Consider the following 19,305-nt stretch of genomic DNA (forward strand, 5'->3'; position numbering starts at 1 on the left):
TTTAAAGCATACAAACCTCTCTAACATCTACAAGGTGATCTGGCTGCATAATGGGAACTCTTTTTCCTGCTGGCAATCTGTGATGTCCAACACTGAAGAAGGAAACTGTATTTTGACTGGGTCTTCTCTGCACACCAGGAGAGTTGGCGCTTCCTTGGGATGCAAGAGAGAAGCTGCGAGATTTCAGAGGAGGGTTGTTCTAGTGAATAAATAAGCATATTGAGAAACATTTAAAATTAATCCTAATAATCAACAAATGTTCTAATATGAAAGATACAGCAGAACAGCTTAATTCCTGATTTTTTAAAGAGCAAGGACAGATGACAAAGCCTTAATAATGTATTAGTAGCAACTGCTAAATATTTTGCACTGTCTGCTGCCAGTTGCCCTGTTTTACAGTCCAATTACAATCAATCTGTGAAATTGGATTGATCAATAAGTATCACTTCTCTGACTTGAAAATTAGTCCTTGATCTGCAACAGTACCAGAAATTGACTCCTACAAGATCCTGCAAGGATAGAGCTAACATTTAAGAGAATGGAATTTTGTTTAGAACTAATAATTGAACTTATTTCTCACAACAAGCCAGCTACAAGATGTTGATTGTGCCTTAAAAGCAAGGCTTTGTTCAGGTATCAGAACAGGTGTTATGGCAATCAGGAGGGTCTATAAAATACACTGTATTTGCAACCACCACATTGTTGGTTAGCAACAGTACCCAGATATAGTGTTGAGGACTTGCTTCTCAAACATGGGAATTCATCCTAAATTTATTTGTGGGTTGTTGAGTGGTTTTTAGAAGAAAAGTAAAGGTTAAAAAAAACAAAAAGTAAAGCTCCCAAAAGGGAAGGGCTTCAACAACATGAAGTCCTGTTTCCTCATCCATTAAAAAAAACATGCAAGGCCACTGGAAAAATACTGGGCTAATACTCTGATCTTTCAACTCTGCTCCCTGTTCAAACACCAGCTCAGCATCACCTGCTCAGAGAGGACCACTCAGCTCTTCAGAGGCTAATGGACTTCACTCTGTTTCATTCCTAGAGCATATGCCTATTACGAGTCATCTATTACACAGAAAAACATTCTTTGACATATATTTCAAGCCCAACCACGGGCCCTTTCGTAATATTTCTCTTAGATGGCAGGATAGTTGTATTTGCAACTACTTCTACCAGCCTAAATTATTTCTGCCCATGAAAATATCAGTCATACCTTTCCAATAGCTTCCGTGTGATGCTGTGTGCAGATTTGTAGCCTGCTAACCCAGTGCTGCCGTTCTTTAGCATCAGTAGCTAACAAAAGTAAAGCAAAAGGATTATGTCTGAAGACATTTCAAAGTAGGGACAAAAAAGACTGGTTCATTCTTCAAAACACAAGATTTTAATAGTGCAAAATAATATTTTTTTTAAAATCTAAAACCTGTTCACATGTAATAACTATAATACTAAAGCAAGTTCAGCATAAATAGTATATACTTTTTCTTTCTTTCTTGTTGTTTTTTTGTTACAAAATTAATTGGGGAAAAAAAAAAAATCAACAAACCGTAACTCCCCACACACATATTATCAGCTAACAACATGAAACACTTTCCTGGAATAAGAGTAAGGTACCCTGAATTAGAAAATGACAGCAAACCTACAAGGAAAGAAATACTAAAAGTTATTAGCCCAGATTTCTGTAGCCTACAAAATCAGAGAATGGGATTTTATAACCACCACAAGGCAGTTAACAAGCCGAACATTAGGAATAATGCAGTTCTCTGCCAAGCATCCACACAGTGCTGTCACCTACAATGACTCAGAAACTTTGATTAAACCCCCCCCTACACATATGAAGTTCCTGGTCTTCTGAAGGTCATGAAACCCAAATATTAGGGAGCTATCCATAAAGAAGAGCGGGATGAAAAGTTTTGCACACAATTCCCACTGCAGCAGTCTGCAAACAAGTTCTCTCTCCTGGGCCATGCAGCCAAGCAGCCACAGGTGAGAGCCAGGACTGTCCCCTAGTGGAAGAATCCCCTGCCCAAGAATCCAGGTCCTACCTCTTAGTTTATACTGCTCCCCGCTGGCAGCGTTGACTGTGAAGGTGTGAGAGTCCTCGTCACTGGGTGAAATGACAGCCCCAGCCAGCTGCAGGGTACCCCTGGGCTTTAGATGTCTGGACTGCTCATTCACAAAGTACTCCAGCAGGCCAGCATCATTGTTTAACACAAAAAACCTGCAATGATAACAGAGCAAATACACTAAATAAAACCTGCTCCTTTTCTTTTTTTTTTTTTTTTGTGAGGGTGGTGGTACTGGGAGAAGTCAATACTTTCATTACAAGTTGGCACAGATGGCATTGGGACTTAATGAATTGGCCAGTGTAGTCTCTCCAATATTAATTTGGTTGCATTGTGTTGGTCTAGTAACTAGACCAAACAGGAAACCTGACCAGAGAATTTCACCTGACATAGAAAATCAAGTTATTGCAGGCCAGACAGACATCCTGGAGAACTAAAGGGAAAAGCTTGTTTGAATTTGAAGTAAAGAAGTCTTCAATATTTTTTTTAATGATGGCATGACTTAGCATAAAGCTGAAGACTCAACAGAAAACACAAAGACAATATTTTTTAATGGAAAAGGACAAAAAACCTAATGCTGTAAAAACTTTTTACACATACCAGCTTAGTTACAAGCCACCAAATGAGTTAACTGCTTCCTACCCCTTTTTTTATTCATGTCTTAGTACAAATATAATTCACATACACATTAGCTTAATCTATACTGAGAAAAGCATAAGACTCTTGCAAAAAGTTTGTCTAAGAGAAATAGGGAAATCCAAGTATTATTAAAAAAATCTGAAACCTGTTCATTTAGATGCTGCAGAGACCAACATTACCAAAAAGCACCATAAAAGACTTACCGATATTGCCAGCCAGTGACAAGATTGGTGTATTTCATTAAGTAGCCATAAATATTTTCCATGTGATCACTATCAAAAGAGAAAGAAAAGCAATCAGACAACAGTAAACATATTTTAGATCTTCCCAGCTTCTGATCATCATCATCTATTCTCATATGATGAATTTTCATCTTCATTTTTAGAAGGGCGCTATCATTTTAATAAAGCTACACATCACAGATTTTCCAGTCTCGTTCCTAAAATAATTTCTTAAAGACATTTTAACTATATTTACTGAATTCCAAATAATTTCAAATCATAATTAGCTTCAGCAATACTTGTTTTATTCAACAGGCACTTCTGGACACATTTTTACAAATTTCAGGTAATTAAAGACTTAGTATCCAGGCTGCTTCCGGTTCCCGCTCCCTCTTGTAAGCAAGCTTTCTATTTTTGGACTCCTGAACAAAATTCACTTTCTCAAGGTTTTCAACAGAACCTTGATCATGGTCACCAACCAAAACAGTCCATAGGTGGTCCTACACCAGTGTGGTGTTATTAATCCCAGCACCCTTCTCCCTGCACAAACAGTCACACTCCCAAACAGATGTTCTACAGAACACAACATGCAGGTGCAGGTCACATCAACATATTCTGAAATCTAAAGCAGGAGCCAAAACATCTCCTCCGCTGGCCAGACAGGAAAATCAGGTAGTTTCTTTCTCAAAGACTGAACTTGCAACATCCACCAAAAATGAGAATCCATCGAAGTCATTTCGGCATTGCATATACAGGCAAAATACATTACTGCTTCTGAAAATCAGTTGCCCTAAATAAGGCTTACAAGTGCTATGGCTACAAACTACTCACTTTAAGATCACAGTTTAAAGACCTGTTTTATGCTGTATGTTCCCACTGTTCTAGAAATGCCACTTCAATGCCCTCGCCTCTTACACCAGGGCATAATCCTACAGTGAAGAACACACTCGATAGACAATTCAGGTCTCCAGCATGAGGAGTTCCTATTATTCCAATGAAGAACTGAAACAGTGACCCAAATATCAGACATTATTTGCTTTTTTAAAAAAAAATTTGTATTTAACTAATCTTATTTAGATTTTAAGTTAAAATTTTGGTAGTTCATAGTATGTTGAAGATCAAATGAAATTATTCAGAGTCCAATGGAGCAGCAGCCTGTCTTGGTCATAAAAAGGTCAAAGTAGCACCATATCAACGAAAGGGGAAAAGTGGGGAAAACCAGGATTACTACAGCCAAGGGATCATCTCTATTAGTGGGTCTTGGTTGCAAACAGAGTTTGACTAAGTATGGAAGTAAATTTCAAATAGCAGCTGAAGCTGCTTTCTACACCTCATTTATACACAGTGTCAGTATCACCAGATTAATTAGATACCTGATAATTTGATAAATGTAATGTTACACTGTTTCATCCTAAGGGAAGCCATTTAGGACAACACTAATGAAAACAGTAACAGAGTAAATCACTCCCATTCTGTATTACTACTCAAACAAGAGATGCAAGAATGCATATTTTTTTAAGAAAAAACAAGTTACTGATTTAAAAGCAAAAATACACATTCTAGCTACTACTGCAGCAATCAGAATTGCAGTAATATCCTGCAGTGGAGAGCAGCCAGTAGGACTATCTAGGAATTTAATTTCTAATAGCTCATTAAGTGTTACTAAGGATAAAAGTAAAACCAAGGAGAGCAGAGGGTGTTCAGGCTATCGTGTATTTTAAATGTATGAAAAGCTAAAAGAGACATAATCAAACTCATCCTCTGCAGACGCCTCTCATTTGTTATTATTGGCACACAAGGGAAGTACAGTTTAGACTTCCTCGCTGCCTTAATTTAGCTGAAAGTTATGAGATTGTATAGTCATAAAAATGTATGAGCTTGGGTTTTAATCGTCTGAAAATCATCCCTAGTCACAGCTAATTGTTTTTCAGTTTTAGTGAATGCAAGCTTCACTCCTGCTTTTCAATGAGACATCGTACACAACCCTGCAATTTGGGCTAGAGCCACTGTGCTCTCCCATTAACTGAAGTGCCTAAATCAGAGAAACCTTTAACAGAACCCAAGAAAAATTAGAAAAGTAACTTCAGACTGCAATGAATACAGCAGACCTATGTGTATGGCCTATGGAAGTCCACTCATCTGACAACGGGAAATCAAACAGTCTTTGATTAAAATCATTTGACCATTTTTCTTTTTGAGTGTGACATATGAGATGGCTGATTTTGTCAGTCTTCAGAAAAAGGAAAAAGCCACTGTAGCAGGGAGTGCAGCTCTCCTGGTGATGTACTTCCATATCAAATGACCACTTGACTACATTTTGCCTTCATCTGCATGTTGCTCTTCACTTGGATTTTCATTTTGACTATACCCAAATTTCTCCCAATGCCTCCTCTTCAATAACTTGTATCTCTAGCCTCATGAGTCCCAAAAGTTGGAGGGTTCAACTGAAAGGCTTTGAAAACATCCCCCCAGAGAAGTCTGAAAAAGTGACTGAGGACAAACAAGCAAGTCACCTCCAGCACTGTGGGCACTGCCAATCTGAAAGGAGCAAGTTGCAGCAAATGAACACGAGTGCATGTTAAACACACCAACCAGCTGTGTTCCAGAATCCCTGACTCTTCACACAGGGGGTTCCCAAACCCCATATCTCAAACAGAAGAGCTATAACTCAATTGTCAAGGTGAAGCCCAGAAGTACATACAGCAGGTACCTCCCATTCACTGCCAGGGATGAGAGACTAAGCCGTGGGAGATTAGGAGGACATTAGAAGAGCCAAAGTCCAAAGAGATGGAGCATGAGAAGAGGTCCCTGTTAAATGAGCCGCCTCTTGGACAATACTGATTATTTTCCTCCTTAATTGTGCTCATGCATCTGCATTAGAACTGCACAAACCCAAAAGACTGTATTTAGCTTTCACCCTGCCAAAGGCTGGGCAAACTTTTAGCACCCACACCAGTAACAGACCACCTGCCTGGCAAGGGTAAGGAAAAGCTTGGCTGATACTGCAAATATTTCCCGTGACAGCATAAGGGCCAAGGGGTGAACAAATAACCAAATATAAGAGTAAAAGCACAGACCTTATAGGCACTACTCAGACTATCTGAGCACAAATTCCCACACCACGTTGGGCAGGGAGTTTTCAACATTTAAACTAAGGCTTATTTTTAAATAACAATTTTATACACTGAAGAAATCTAAATCCAGTTTGCAAATTGCAATTCACAAAAAGCAATTCCATAACTGCACGCAACACACAACAGAACTACAGTTAACCTCCTAATCTTCTGGGTAAGCACTAGTACTTTCCTATGAATACTGGAAAATATTCTCAGAATTACTTATGAACAAGGCCAGGGATCATAACTAGAGCATTTCTTCAAGAATTTTAACATGAGTGTCTCTGGAGCAAAAGTTAAACTAAGATAGGTTAGACATTACAAAGAAATTCTTTACAGAGAGAGTATTCAGCCATTGGAATGGGCTGCCCAGGGAAGTGGTGGATTCTCCGTCCCTGGAGGTTTTTAAGATAAGGCTGGATGTGGCACTTAGTGCCATGGTCTAGTAACTGTGGTGGTAGTGGAGCAAGGGTTAGACTTGATGATCTCAGAGGTCCTTTCCAACCCGTCTGATTCTGTGATTCTATGATTCTATGATATTTGTTGTTGCAGTACTGTAAGACAATTAATATTCAAAAAAAAATCCCCAAAAAACAACCACAGAAAACCCAGTAATATTTCACTAGTATGGAATTAACAGCAAAGCTCTACAGAGCAGTACAAAAGGCTTTAAGATGGTAGACTTTGGGAACAAGAGGTTGAGGTTCAGGCAGTGGCTCTACTCACAGATAATCACAGTTCGTAAAATATGAGTAAGGTTTTCCTTACAGCCCTTACTATTGTTTCATTAGAAACAGTGCTGGTAAAACCTGTTTCGAAGTCACCCATGCACTTCAGAAGCCTTCACAATTCCCCACATTGGGGTTTTTGACTTCTTCGAAAGAGATTTTGGAAGTGAACTTGACACAAAACACTGAACAACTTAACACTGACACTGAAGCCTGGCTACATTGGGATTTTTCCCAACTTTAGTAAGACCTTTGCATTCACAGTGTTGCCTACGTGCATGTACATGCACCCATGGGCACGTGTATCCTTCCATAGCCAAGATGCTGTTGTTGCTATTCAAAAGGCTCACCACAGTCTCAGATTGTCAGAGGAACAGCAACAATGAGTCAACAACTCCTAAAGGCCCTATTTCTGTTGAAATTCACATGTCCTGTCAAAGAAAGGAAATGTTGCAACAGACATGTCATAGCCTTAAGGATTAAAAAAAAAATAAAATTGATTTTAACTTTGCTGGGCTACTTTAAGTGACTTTAAGTGAGGATACTATACAAATCACAACCCAGGAAAAAATTATGCAGAAACTTGTCTCAGAAACATCTGAACTCCAGCCCAGCACAACCACCACCTCCTAAAATCTGGGTTTTTTTTCCAAAATGCTGAACACCACTGAACGTGACTTCCCATTTCTCACACTTGTTTAGTTTATAAATATTATGAGAGGGACTGAAAATGTCCACCTAAGCAAATGACAGAATTCTATGAACAATTACACATCAGTTCATATTCTTTCCAGAAAACTATCCATCCCCTAATTCAAAGATGTTTCCCACAAGCTGGATTTCTACATATCTACATGTCACTAAAATACAATAGGAATAAAGGACTCACAAAGGATCACTGTTAGCTTATTTATCCTTTTCTAGTTTTACTCATCCTTTTCTAGCATGACTCTTTAAGTTGCAGCAGCTGTCAGTGCCTTGCAGGGTGGTCTTGTGTCCCAGGGGAGAAACAAGATAGTGACAGTCAGGCCAAATTCCCCTGTATCCTGTTTATGTGCAGCACCCAAGCCTTGAACAGATACTGAGGAACAACAGTCCCACAATGACGTCTTTCAGCAGCTTCTGCCAAGACACCCAGGCTCACACCTGACATATACTGGGACAACATTTTCTGCTAGAAGAAACAGCGATGCAGAAGTTTTCTCCACCCTTTTTTCATACACCTCACATGCAGCTCTCCCCAAAAGCCCCACACAAACAAATCACTGCAAGCAGTGGCACAAAATTACACCCATCTGGAAAGCCATTACACAATAGTTCCAAGACTGCCCTTCAGATGATTTTAATTTTGCTGGGACCCAGACAGCATCACGTGGGATACTTTGAGCAGCCAAGTCTCTGAAGACCCAACAGCTGCTTGAAGAGCAGAGGCAGCTGCCAAAGGCTTCCCCACAGACTTGCATAAGGCCTGACTACAAGCAGCATCCAAGTATGTGTGGATTTGCTCACAGCAGGAAGGATGGCCAGGAGTCTGGAGCCCATGCAGATGTCAGGGAGGGCTCCTGAAGGAGGATCCAGCCCATGAAGACGAGAGGAAGGGCTCCTAAAGGGGGATCCAGCCCATGCAGATATCAGGGGAATCCAGCCTCCAGAGCTGCCAGCACCAACATGGTGCCTTAGGATCCTGGCCAAGGGAAGACACTTCTTCCTACTGAGCTCACAGCAAAATGCAGAACTCTGGTGAAAGAGACCATCTTCATATTAAAAGATATCAAAGCATAAAGAAAAGTAAAGAAAGAAACTGGGATTGTAAGAGTGCAAACAAATTAGTGATTTTGACTATACAGTTTGGAAAAAGCAATAACCATTTTCACTGAACTTGTTCGTCTCTGTCTGCCCACAGGCTCACTGTTGGCAACAGCCTGTTTTTTGCTCAGTGAGCACTGCAAAGTGCTTATCTGCAATGCACTGATTCCCCTTTTCCTTACACAGAGGGGAAGTGTAGGGGAGAATAAAAAGGGGGAAAAAAATCTCAAATAACTATGTCAGCAACAGACAGTTTGGGCATATCTTTTGCAACTGCAAAGATGACTTGCCCTCAAGAAACCACCACCAAATTAGGCACACTCCAGTCCCACAGCTCAGTGGTGCAAAAGCAGGCTCCCCAGTACCCCCAACAAGGTAAGGCAGAAGCATCGGTTGCTTACAGAGTATCTACATCAATACATTACCTCTGCTTTTCCAAACAGCTTTTGGAAAAAAGAAAAAGAAAGTCTAACCTTGCTGTGCAATTCATCAGCAGTGCCCTACAGTGAACTGTAAAGTGGCAGCAGAGCTCCTGTTTTTCAGCTCATGTGTTTGACTACTCAGTTATAAATTTAGAAACCAAGAACACAAGTGCAAGGAAAAGAGGTCCAACACTATCACAAGAACATCAACAGTAGACCCTGGGGATACTTTGGAACACTGCTTGGCTGCAAGCGTGCTAGCAACACACACATCCTCATCAGATATAAAACCTGATCCTAATACACACTCCTGTAAATCCCTGGGAGTACAGACATGCATTGGAAGAGCAGTGCAGGCTTGCCAGGAAGAAAGGGTGTGGCAGAGCCGTCAGCTTTCCATGAGCCGTCATGACACAGCCCAGGCTTCCTGCCCAGGAGTAGAGGGGCTCTCTCATGGCCCAGCCTCCCCAACCCCTGTTAGGAACACAGCAGCTGTGTTTGCACCTCAAGTTCTATCAATACTAGTTCTCAAGGGGAACGCTAAATCAAGCTTACAGGTTTGTTTTTTTAAAACCATCTTAACAAAACTTGCATTTGATTCTCCTCTTTTGTGCATTAATGGCACAGGTCAATGATATACAATTGTAACACTTTTGCAGAGTAGCAAATGGAAAAAAGAAAATGGATAATATTTAATTAATAAGTAGCAAAATGCTGCTCTCACTGAACAACTGTAAAACTGATTATTTAACTACTTCATAATTTACAGAGCTCTTTAGCTCTCACAATACATCTGCCTAGAAAAAATTGCAATGAGATTCAGCTAAGCAATTTGTCTCACACATAGATGAACTCCTCAAGTCAGCAAGAACTCCACTCACATACAATTTATTTGTGGATTTGCGTCAGCAGAACAGAACTGAAGGTGGACCCAAGAGTCAGTAGCCAACCCTGCAGATTTTTCTGCAATGATATAGCTGGAAAAAAATAACTGTAGATTCAGCCAACAATATTTTAGAGCTGGAGCACACGAAAAAGCAGCACCTCTAAAGGTCTGAACTACCCACTTGATACCTCGGTCAAATAATTGTTGCCTGCACCTTTGCTACCGTTTATGTTACCAGTTTACATCAGCACACCATAACGCACAGTTTCACATATTACTATTACAAAACTCAAAACTTTCACCTGATGTCTAGTTTCAGAAAGCTCAAGCAGTCAACTTAAAGCTGTTCTGCCCCGTGAACAGTACTGATATAACACAGACAAGGCAAACACCGACAGATGAGCATCTTGGCAGTTTTTGACGATCTGCTACCTATGACACCTCAGAAAGCAGTGGATCCTGGTAAGCACTATCCACAGGAAGTGGTGGAGCAAACCTCTGTATCACTTAGTTACTCTTAGGCACAGTCCAACATGGTTCAGCTTGCTACACATTCCATCCCAGGGCATTTTGCTCTGCTTCTAGTCTAGTAGCTCTTATCCTACCAGAAATATACAGGTATGCCTTTGCAGGTTTGAGATTTTTTTTTTTTTTTTTTGATTATGACTTTTAAAAGATTATACTAACAAGTACACATTGCTGTCCTGGACTCTGCAGCAATAAAACACTGAAATGGAAGTTAATACACTGATCAGCTACCTCAGATTTTTGCAACATTTCAGATTCAATACTGAGCATAACAACTTATTACCACCTTTCAAGCAGGCAAGAACACACTTACTTGACTGTTGTCAAATAATGTTATCTAAATATTCAGAAATACAGACAAAAACCTGTGTGAACCACAAGACTCAAGAAGCAATGGCCATTACTGTGAAGTCTAGCTGGCAAACAGTTACAAGTGGTGCATTTCAGGAGTCAACACAAGTAAATGCCTTCTAGTTGGCCAATGGACCAGCATGTACTCTCTGCAACCTCTCAGGTCAGACCAAACCTAGGGGAGCAGTCAGGATGTAGTACTGTTGGCTGGCTTTCCAAATTATACTGTAATTCTGGGACACAGAGAAATTAAACAAAAATATTTCTACATTTAAATTGAGGCATAAGATGTTAGGAAAGTTTAAACTCTAATTAAGAAAGCACATGTTAACCACCTATGATTATGACAACACATAAAGAGAGCAGGACTACTTTCTTGTACAGTGCTTTAAGTGGACAGCGATTCCCACAGAATAGATAATTAAAAAAAGTGTTCCTTTTCATCATGCAATGAGTATAAGGTATTATTCATTTGTCACTTATGCACTAGTGATGACTTTTCTTGTGGTTTTCTTCTCTTGTGCTTGCCATGGACACTTATGAAGGAGTCATATACTGAACAATAAAAGGATGAAAACATTATCATTCCATTTTGCACATAGAGAACTGAGGCACAGTGAATTTTCAGCCTCTATAACTTTGAGACAGTTGCAGCCCAAATTTTATTTTATTCATACATTCAAACCATGGCTTCTGCTGGTTTCAGCTGCAGCCATGACCCTTTGAAAGTTTTGCAAAATCAGAGCCAACTCTTCCAAACCAGGCATTCAAGAAAAAGAGGAACACAGTTCATGATCACAGGGGAAAAGCAGTTTTAATAATATATGAGTATTACCACAGATGAAGTCGGAGCCAGAATCAGAAACCAGCTCCTTCATACAGCATCCTGCAGTTCTGCCCAGCAGATCTCATGCTTTCTGATGCATCTCCATGCAACAAATGAAACCAACTTTTCCAGCGTGAACTGGGCTCTTTGGGAAACTGATGTTGGCAATGCCTAAACATTAACCAAGATTAAATATTTCCAGCCTCAATGAGAAACTAAAATTTACACCTGGAAAGAAAAAGAAAAAATGCATACTCGTAGCAAAAAGCCTTCCCCCTGACACCGACATTCCTGCTCCTAAGCAGGCAGTCAAATACCAGACTGGCAGCTTAACACACATGAAGAAACAATATTTTTCCTACCCAACCTCAGCCCGTCCTCCCTTCCCATTTCAGCTTTAGACACACAGTGCAGAAAATCTGAAATGGTACAAGCTTTGCAAGCACCCTGAAAAGAAGGTTGTCTGGCAGCATTTCCAGCAGGCAGCGATCCCCTACAAGAATTCATCAGCACAGGCAGGTGATCAGAGGGCATGTCAAGGCACAATCCTTAAGTAAACAGGGGTCATCGCACTTGTTCCTTAATTTTCACAGCTCGGTGAGTAAGCACTTGAACCTTCCCAGGTTAACCTAACAGCAGCAGCTGGTGCTTTCTGCTCCTGCACTAAGCAATGTGATTAGGTCAGGCACATGCAGTTTGTTTTTCATCTTCTCTCTGGGGACAGAATGTGTGTGGCGAAGCAGGATGTTAATGTTGTAGGCAACTTAATTAACTCTCTGATACTAATTGCATTAGAAAAGGTGAAGTTGAAAAATACTCTTTGCACTTCGTGACGGATAGACATTTGTAACAGCCATTACACCCTGCAGAAACCTATTCTACGGAAAGCACAAATTATTTGATATTTAGAAGCTACTCAAAAGTTTGTGCATCTTCAGTTTAGCTTAATTTGAACTCTAGATGAAATCCCAGCATGAACACAAGTACGTTGTGATGCCAGAACCAACTCCCACATGTGACACCGCTGCCTGTCCAACATGGGAATGCTCTGAGAAGCAGGAGAGAGACAGTGCTCTTAATAGTTGCTCACTGAGGAGCCACAGGGGCAGAGAAGGGAACCCAGACCTTGTCACCTGGTTCAGGAATTGAGCTCATATTCCCTACTAGAACGCCAATCAACATGAAGCCTCTGTTTAAATTACCAAACCTGTTTCTCCAACTCTATCCACTTACCACCCCTCACACCAAGATTTACTTGTCTTAATTTACAACACATGTGAGCTTCCATCTGCTCCAACCCCATTATTCCAAGCGTAAATACATGTGTGAACACAAATGGCTCACTTGCCTTTTGAGAAGTGCCTGGAGCTTCAGCTAATGTAAAATCAGCTTGATAAAAGATGACCTTAACCTTTTAATAACGCAGAATGGATACTGAGATGGATAAAACTGGCTGATCACTTTAAATACGAGCTTCTTGTCTATTCTAATGAGCAAATTATGAAGTGAAGTGCAGCATTTCTAAATCAGTGTTATAAGCATGGTATACTCTTTAAGCAAAGAGTCAAATGAGGATAAAGAAATTCAGGCACCAGGTTTTTCAGCCAGTTCCCTCCAGTGTAGCAAACAAATGTGACAGCAGTCCTAATCTGATTTTTAGTAATAAAAAGGAACACATAAAATTGCAGAAATAAATTCTAAAATTCAGAGTAACCACTTGAGAAAATCTTTTCAGCATTCAGAATCACACTGCAAAAGGTGAGCAACAAGTCAAAGTGAGCAGCGTGGGCTTTCTGAAGGTACTGCTGAGGTATCTCCACGGATCATCAGAAACAGAAGCAAGGAAGATCATCTACTTTGACACAGGCTTAACATCAAAGCCACCAGCCAACCCAAAAGATGCCAACACAAAAGCCATCTCTCTTGGCAGCTGGCACCTCTATGTGACAATGCCAGCAGGTTCTTAGGACAGCAGGATACTGAGGAAGTGGGGTGGGCTGCAAGAGCAGGTGAAAGTCAAAACAGGAGCAGCCCTTGCCAGACCTCCCACCTGGGAGATGACATCGCAAAATCACAGCCTCTCTCTCCCTCTGCAGCTGTGCATCACAAGTAGGGGGTTTACAGTTATTGATTACAGCAAATATACACAAATTCCATGTAGGATCCCAAAGAATTTTGTTTCAAGCAGTGCAAAAAGAAAACCCAGAACAAGGGAAGTGTGTAATAAAAAGGAAGCACTAGGAGTACCAGCATTAGAGAGAACTGTCCTAGGATGACACTAACATTTACCTGAAGGTTTGGGAGGTTTTTCTTTTCTTCTACTTATCAAGTGATAGGGACTTTAACTTAAATTCTGGCCTGCTCTCAGGAGCCACTAAATTAGGTCAGTTCACACTCTCTGTTGCAGCCTAAGCATGAATTTGATTCCCAGACAAGAACAGAGGACCAGCAAGGGAGAGGTTTGCAACACCAAGCATTATTGAACACTGTGATGCCATTACCTCCTGTATCTCTTTCTAAGCAAGCTGGTTTCAGCCTTATAGGCCAAACAGGTGAAATTTATCCTCCCAAGATCAAACATTCATGGAAATCACTAGAAACACATAGAAACTAGAAACACTTAACACCTCTTCTTGCAACTCACATCAGTGACACCCCAAATACAAAGGATCCTCATCAGTGTCCACTCAAGAAGACTGTATCAGTTTCAAGACACTCTTTTTTACTACTAATTAGATCGTTTTGGCAAGATAGCATGAATAAAAACCAATACTTCCACAGTCTACCCCTAAAACCATTTCTGAAATAAGGAACAAAGGCAGCTATCTACAAAAATACACGCAGAACTGAAAAGCAAATAGGTTTTGAAATATAACTTGTAAGCTTTAAAAACAGCAATCATTTGGGAAATTCATGAACATTTTACATGTATTTCTACCAGCAAAGGAAGAAATGTTGGGAATCCTTTTAATAGCAGCTTAATTGATTTCTGTATCTGAGAGCAGAACCACTAAGAAAAACATAAGAGGACAGCACATTTGTATGTCTCCAACTGGGAAAGACTAGCCTGTTTCACTAGTCAACCACAGCACTTTGAACTTCTCATTTTGTAGATAAATGAGAACCAGTAATTGCAAGTCAATTCTCTCAAAATAATCTGAAAGCCCCTCAAGCCAGGCTGACAGGACTTGTTACACTTCTCTGGCACATATTCTGATCAGCTCTCCATCTAGCTCATAGACAGAGATTTGTGCTATTTGAACGACTACAAATCACATGCCATAGACATACCTGCCAAACCTGCCACCTTTCTCTCACTGCTTTGAAACTATTCTTGTTCATTTAACCTAGAGCAAGGCAAAACCCAAATGAAGATGGTCAAGAGCTAGAGCAGAACTGCTGAATGCAAATAATTCTTTGAGTAAGGCTATACTTACTTCTCAGCGTGGTTACTGTTAAAATAAAGAAAATGTTATAATCTTAAATTACTTTATCAAGTTATCTTTTAATAATTTGAAGTTATTCAGAAGTCTCTCCTCCTGGTAACTGTTTTTCTAAATGAAAACAGGGTTAAAGACTTCAGTGTGCAGCACAGCCTCTCAGGTTCTCTTTATCCACTTAAATCCAAGTTAACATTTGGGCTGTTCCTGACCCCAGTGAGGAAAATGCAACCAAGGGTTGGTTGCTCTCAGACACTCTCTGACCCTGATTATATATATGCACAAGAAAACAAGATCATTTCCTGTTAGATGGCTAAAAGAGCAGTTTCTGAAGAACTCAACTTCTAGGAAGTCAAAAAAAAAAAAAAAAAAGTATCTTCCTATCCTCTGAAGAAACCAAGCCCTTACAAATTTCAGAAGAGGCACTCCTGTACTGGCTGCCTAAACTCACTAGTACACAGGCCACAAACAGGAAGTCTGATGAGAGATTCAGTGGTATTGCCCATCACCTCAAGTGTTTGGCAGCCTCTGGTTGTTTCTTCTCCACAATGATAAACATTTGGTCTAACTCTATCACAGCTATTTAAAAATCTCCCTATTAGCTCTTACCAAAATATAAAGTTAGACTTTCTGCTTCATTTTTTATTTTCTAGACTTCACTCTGTGCTGAGGATGTGTGACATTCCACCTCTTTGAGAGATTCAGTTTTCATTATTTCAGGTTCCGGTAGCGCTGGAGGTTTATTTTTTGTCTATAGTCTTAAATCCCCTTTTGGAGCATTAAAGTATCAAGTACCTGTTTTCCCATTTGTCTGACAACTATGCTACAGCTGTTTTGACAAGATGCTTCACCAAGTAAAGAACTAAACTTCTGTACCAGACCTGGGCTGTGTGAAGCGAGTACTTTAGGACCGTACTCTTGCCAGGGTGTGTGACCGCAATCTACTCTCGTTCTGAGCTACAAAAGTTAAAGATCAAACTTCCACCAAAAGTTCCCTATTTCTAAAACCCATACTTCAGACACTGATTCATCATTGGGGGGGTGTCTCTCTTTTGTCAAATATATTTTAGTACAGAAGTAATTCACAAAGTGAAATCTAAGCTACAGTATCTTGTCCAGGAGAGCTTCCTACAGGGACAGGGGGAAAAGGTGATATTTTGTGGGTAATTAGATATAGAGACAAATCTAGGAGTAAATAATTGATTCCCAAGACAGCAGAGATTAACAGCGAGGTATCTCAAGTGTCCACAATAATACCATTAGTACATTAAATCTGTCCCAATATTCTAGAAATAAAACAAATAAGAAAGACTAATTTGCACTAGAGTATTACAGCAAATTAAACAAGATATTGATAGCTACAAGGAATAACACGGACAGTTCCCACTTAGAGCTGTCAAGTTACCAAACTGACTCAGAGTCAGTTCAACTTTTATCCTACCAAAAGAAGAAACAAAAGACCTGGATGGATAATTTTAAAGCGTGGAGTTTCACTGCACAGCACTGAACTGTGATCACCATCTCAAACATACTACAGCAAAAAGGCATCCAGGCAAATCAGGTATCTCATCCCTTTCATTGCCTCCAATTCCACACAAAAACATAAAATACTTCCATTTTGATTGCATAAACTAAATCCTGTGTTTCACAAGTGTGTGCTTGGTTACAGGAATAGCAATTTTCTTTAGAAAATTCAGTTCTACTTCAATCCAGAGTTTTTAAAAAAAAAAGTTTAAAAGCAACAGGAAACAGCAGATAAGGCAACCAATAACTAAATCTGACAATTAGCTTTCCCTGTTTAGCAGCCTGAAATATTCACCCTGAAATCACCACTTCTCTTCCAGACACTTAGTCACCAGAAAAGTAAATTACTCGTGACCCAGATTCTCAGCAATGACCAGGCTGTTCACTCCCTATTAAAAGCACCAGGCACTTGGTTCCTGCACAGCCCGGGCCTGGGAGCTCTTTTCTCTGAGCCATCCCATGTCCCTCTGTCCCGCTGGGCGCAGGCAGATGTACCACGCTCCGGCTCTCTCAGGCTCCCTCCACACGCAGGGAACAGCAAGCCAGCCCATCTGGGCTGGCAGATGACGGCTTTGGGGAGTCTCCATTTGAAGGAGAAGTGTGTAAACTTCACATAACAGCAGCACAGCAACATGGTAGAACTCCAGTCAAGGATGAGAGACCTAGGAGCAGACATTTGGAAATCTCTAAAGAGATGTCTTAGAGAGCCAGTGTGTGAGTGGAAATATGTTCAAACAGAAAGCACACCGGGAAAAAATATATGGAACCCCCCAAATCTCTCAAACACACAGGCAAATAATTCAGACTAATGCTGCGTGCTCAGCTTCTCCGGCTTTCTCAGCTCTCTTCTGCTGTACTTGCTGTACCTCAGTAATCATCCCGATTTATGCTAAGCGCAGCCGTTCTTAAAACAAGTCAGATAAGACATAAAGTCCGTACACACTCAGTTTTGCTATCAGCAACAAACAGAATGCATCAATAAAAAGACTGCCATTAAGTTGACACATTGAGCTAAAACTCGGCAGAAAGTTTGGCTTTTCTGGAAAGGCTCGAAAGTGACGAAGCGCCCCCCCCCCCCCCCCCAACAACTTTAAACCGCGCTCTGCGAGGGGAAAAGAGGATCCGAGAGGCGGGAGCAAAGGCACATCATCCCCGGGCAGCTTTGTGCTGATACAGGAGAGCGGGAGCCGCCCGCCGTCTCCACAGGGACGGTGGACACAGGGACACGGGGTGCCCGAGTGCCCCCGCACCGCGCCCGGCGGTGCTGCGGGTGCCGGGGGGCTGCAGCCGGGGCAGCCGCGCCGCCCACCCGCGCCGGGGCAGCGCTCCCGGGCCCGCCGCCGCTCACCGCGCCCCACGCCCACCTGTACTGCCAGCCCTTGCTGCCGCTGCCGCGGCCGCCGCCGCTCCTGCCGCCGCTCTGCCCCGCCGCCGGCAGCGGCTCCGTCTTGCCCTCGCCCTCCGGCCCCTTCATGGCCGCCGCGGGGTCCGCGCCCTGCATGGCACCGCGGCTGCCGCCCCTTAGCGGCGCCCCCGGCCCCGGCGCACGGAGCGAGCCCGCCCCATGTGGGCTGCGATGGCGGCGGCCGCCGGCACCTCCGCGCCCCGCTCGGCCGCGCCGGGATGGGCTGAGCTGGGCTGGGCCGGCCGGGCTCCCGCACGGCCGCGCCGGGATGGGCGATCCCGCCCTCCCGCTCCCTCACCCGGCCCGGCCCGGCCCCACCGCCCCTTCCGGGTCAGCGCCGCCGCCATCTTTAGTGCGGGCAGTGATCGCAAACTTGAGGGAGCTGCTCAGGCTCGGGCGTTGGGGGAAAAGGGGGAATTTCCTCAAACCCTTCATGTGTGGTTAGGCTGTCAGCGCCCTTGAACAGATCACATTACGGAATGACAGCCTTTATTAATAACATTGTGACTGGTTAAGGTTCGGGGATTGCCGGTGATAGTATCTGACCGCAAAAACGCATTCAAAGCAGGACGCTAATTCAAAGGACCATCCTAACAAGCTCTAATCCCTAACAAAAGTTAGCTCGAGATAATCGTTCAGTGTACGTAGAGTACGCTTCTTACCCAATAGGTGTTCCTATGGGGAGAACACAAGTTCAGCCCCGTTCACTGGTCCCAGAAGTTATTGATGGAGTCCTCTAACTTCCAATTTGGCATATTCTATTATTCTGTCATTCTCCTCATTTTTAACTTATATATGCTTTTATATTCTTATATTTATATTCTTAATTTACATAAATTTTATACTACTTCACATTCAGGTGTAGCCTGAGTGACTTTAGTCATGCATCTTAGTGAGGGCTGGTTGCACCTTTGAGGCAGGTATCTTGGGCTAGTCCGGACATATGTCTGTCCAAGGACAGTAGTTTTGCCGTGTTTGCTGATTCAACAGCAGGACATCTTCCATTATCTCCCTTGGTTTTCAGCTAGAAGGTACCACCAAGTTCCCTTCTCTGCAGAGGTTTTGGCAGAGCCCAGCTGAGGTGTCTCCCCTTTGCTCCGCTCTCTGTTTAGTCCCCCTAAGATTGTGTTATGGGTGGCCAGGTATGTTGACCACATTCCATCCACGGAGTAGCAACCGTATTTTCCCCTATAATTTCCGTAACGGTAATCTTACTGTAATCTTACCTCCAGTCATTTTCCCATATCAGGGCTACAGGAATTCTCCCCCCAAAATGAGAGACGACTGAGAGGAGTGAGGGATCTGAGCTGTGTTGTATACAGTGGGGATGTGCCAGCTTGGATCTCAAAA

At 42.0% G+C, this 19,305-nt stretch overlaps 1 protein-coding gene across 3 annotated transcripts in view; it reads right to left on the bottom strand.

Annotated features, from left to right (window-relative positions):
* The window catches only part of OSBPL11 (oxysterol binding protein like 11), a 39,955-nt gene extending 21,837 nt beyond the window's left edge, over positions 1 to 18,118 (bottom strand). Inside the window, exons 1-5 of one of the 3 annotated variants that reach the window (XM_032693091.1) lie at positions 17,915 to 18,118; positions 2,906 to 2,974; positions 2,043 to 2,218; positions 1,214 to 1,293; positions 17 to 199 (exon numbers count right to left, since the gene is read on the bottom strand). In XM_032693091.1, the coding sequence (XP_032548982.1) occupies positions 17 to 199; positions 1,214 to 1,293; positions 2,043 to 2,218; positions 2,906 to 2,974; positions 17,915 to 18,051 (645 nt within the window). In that variant the 5' untranslated portion in view covers positions 18,052 to 18,118. Of the gene's footprint in view, positions 1 to 16; positions 200 to 1,213; positions 1,294 to 2,042; positions 2,219 to 2,905; positions 2,975 to 11,595; positions 11,664 to 17,045; positions 17,209 to 17,914 lie in introns of those variants that run through there. The other 2 variants (XM_032693092.1, XM_032693093.1) reach the window with 2 other exon arrangements.
* Positions 18,119 to 19,305: the final 1,187 nt, after the last annotated feature.

Source organism: Chiroxiphia lanceolata, chromosome 7, assembly GCF_009829145.1.
Source record: "Chiroxiphia lanceolata isolate bChiLan1 chromosome 7, bChiLan1.pri, whole genome shotgun sequence".
NCBI lineage: Eukaryota > Metazoa > Chordata > Aves > Passeriformes > Pipridae > Chiroxiphia > Chiroxiphia lanceolata.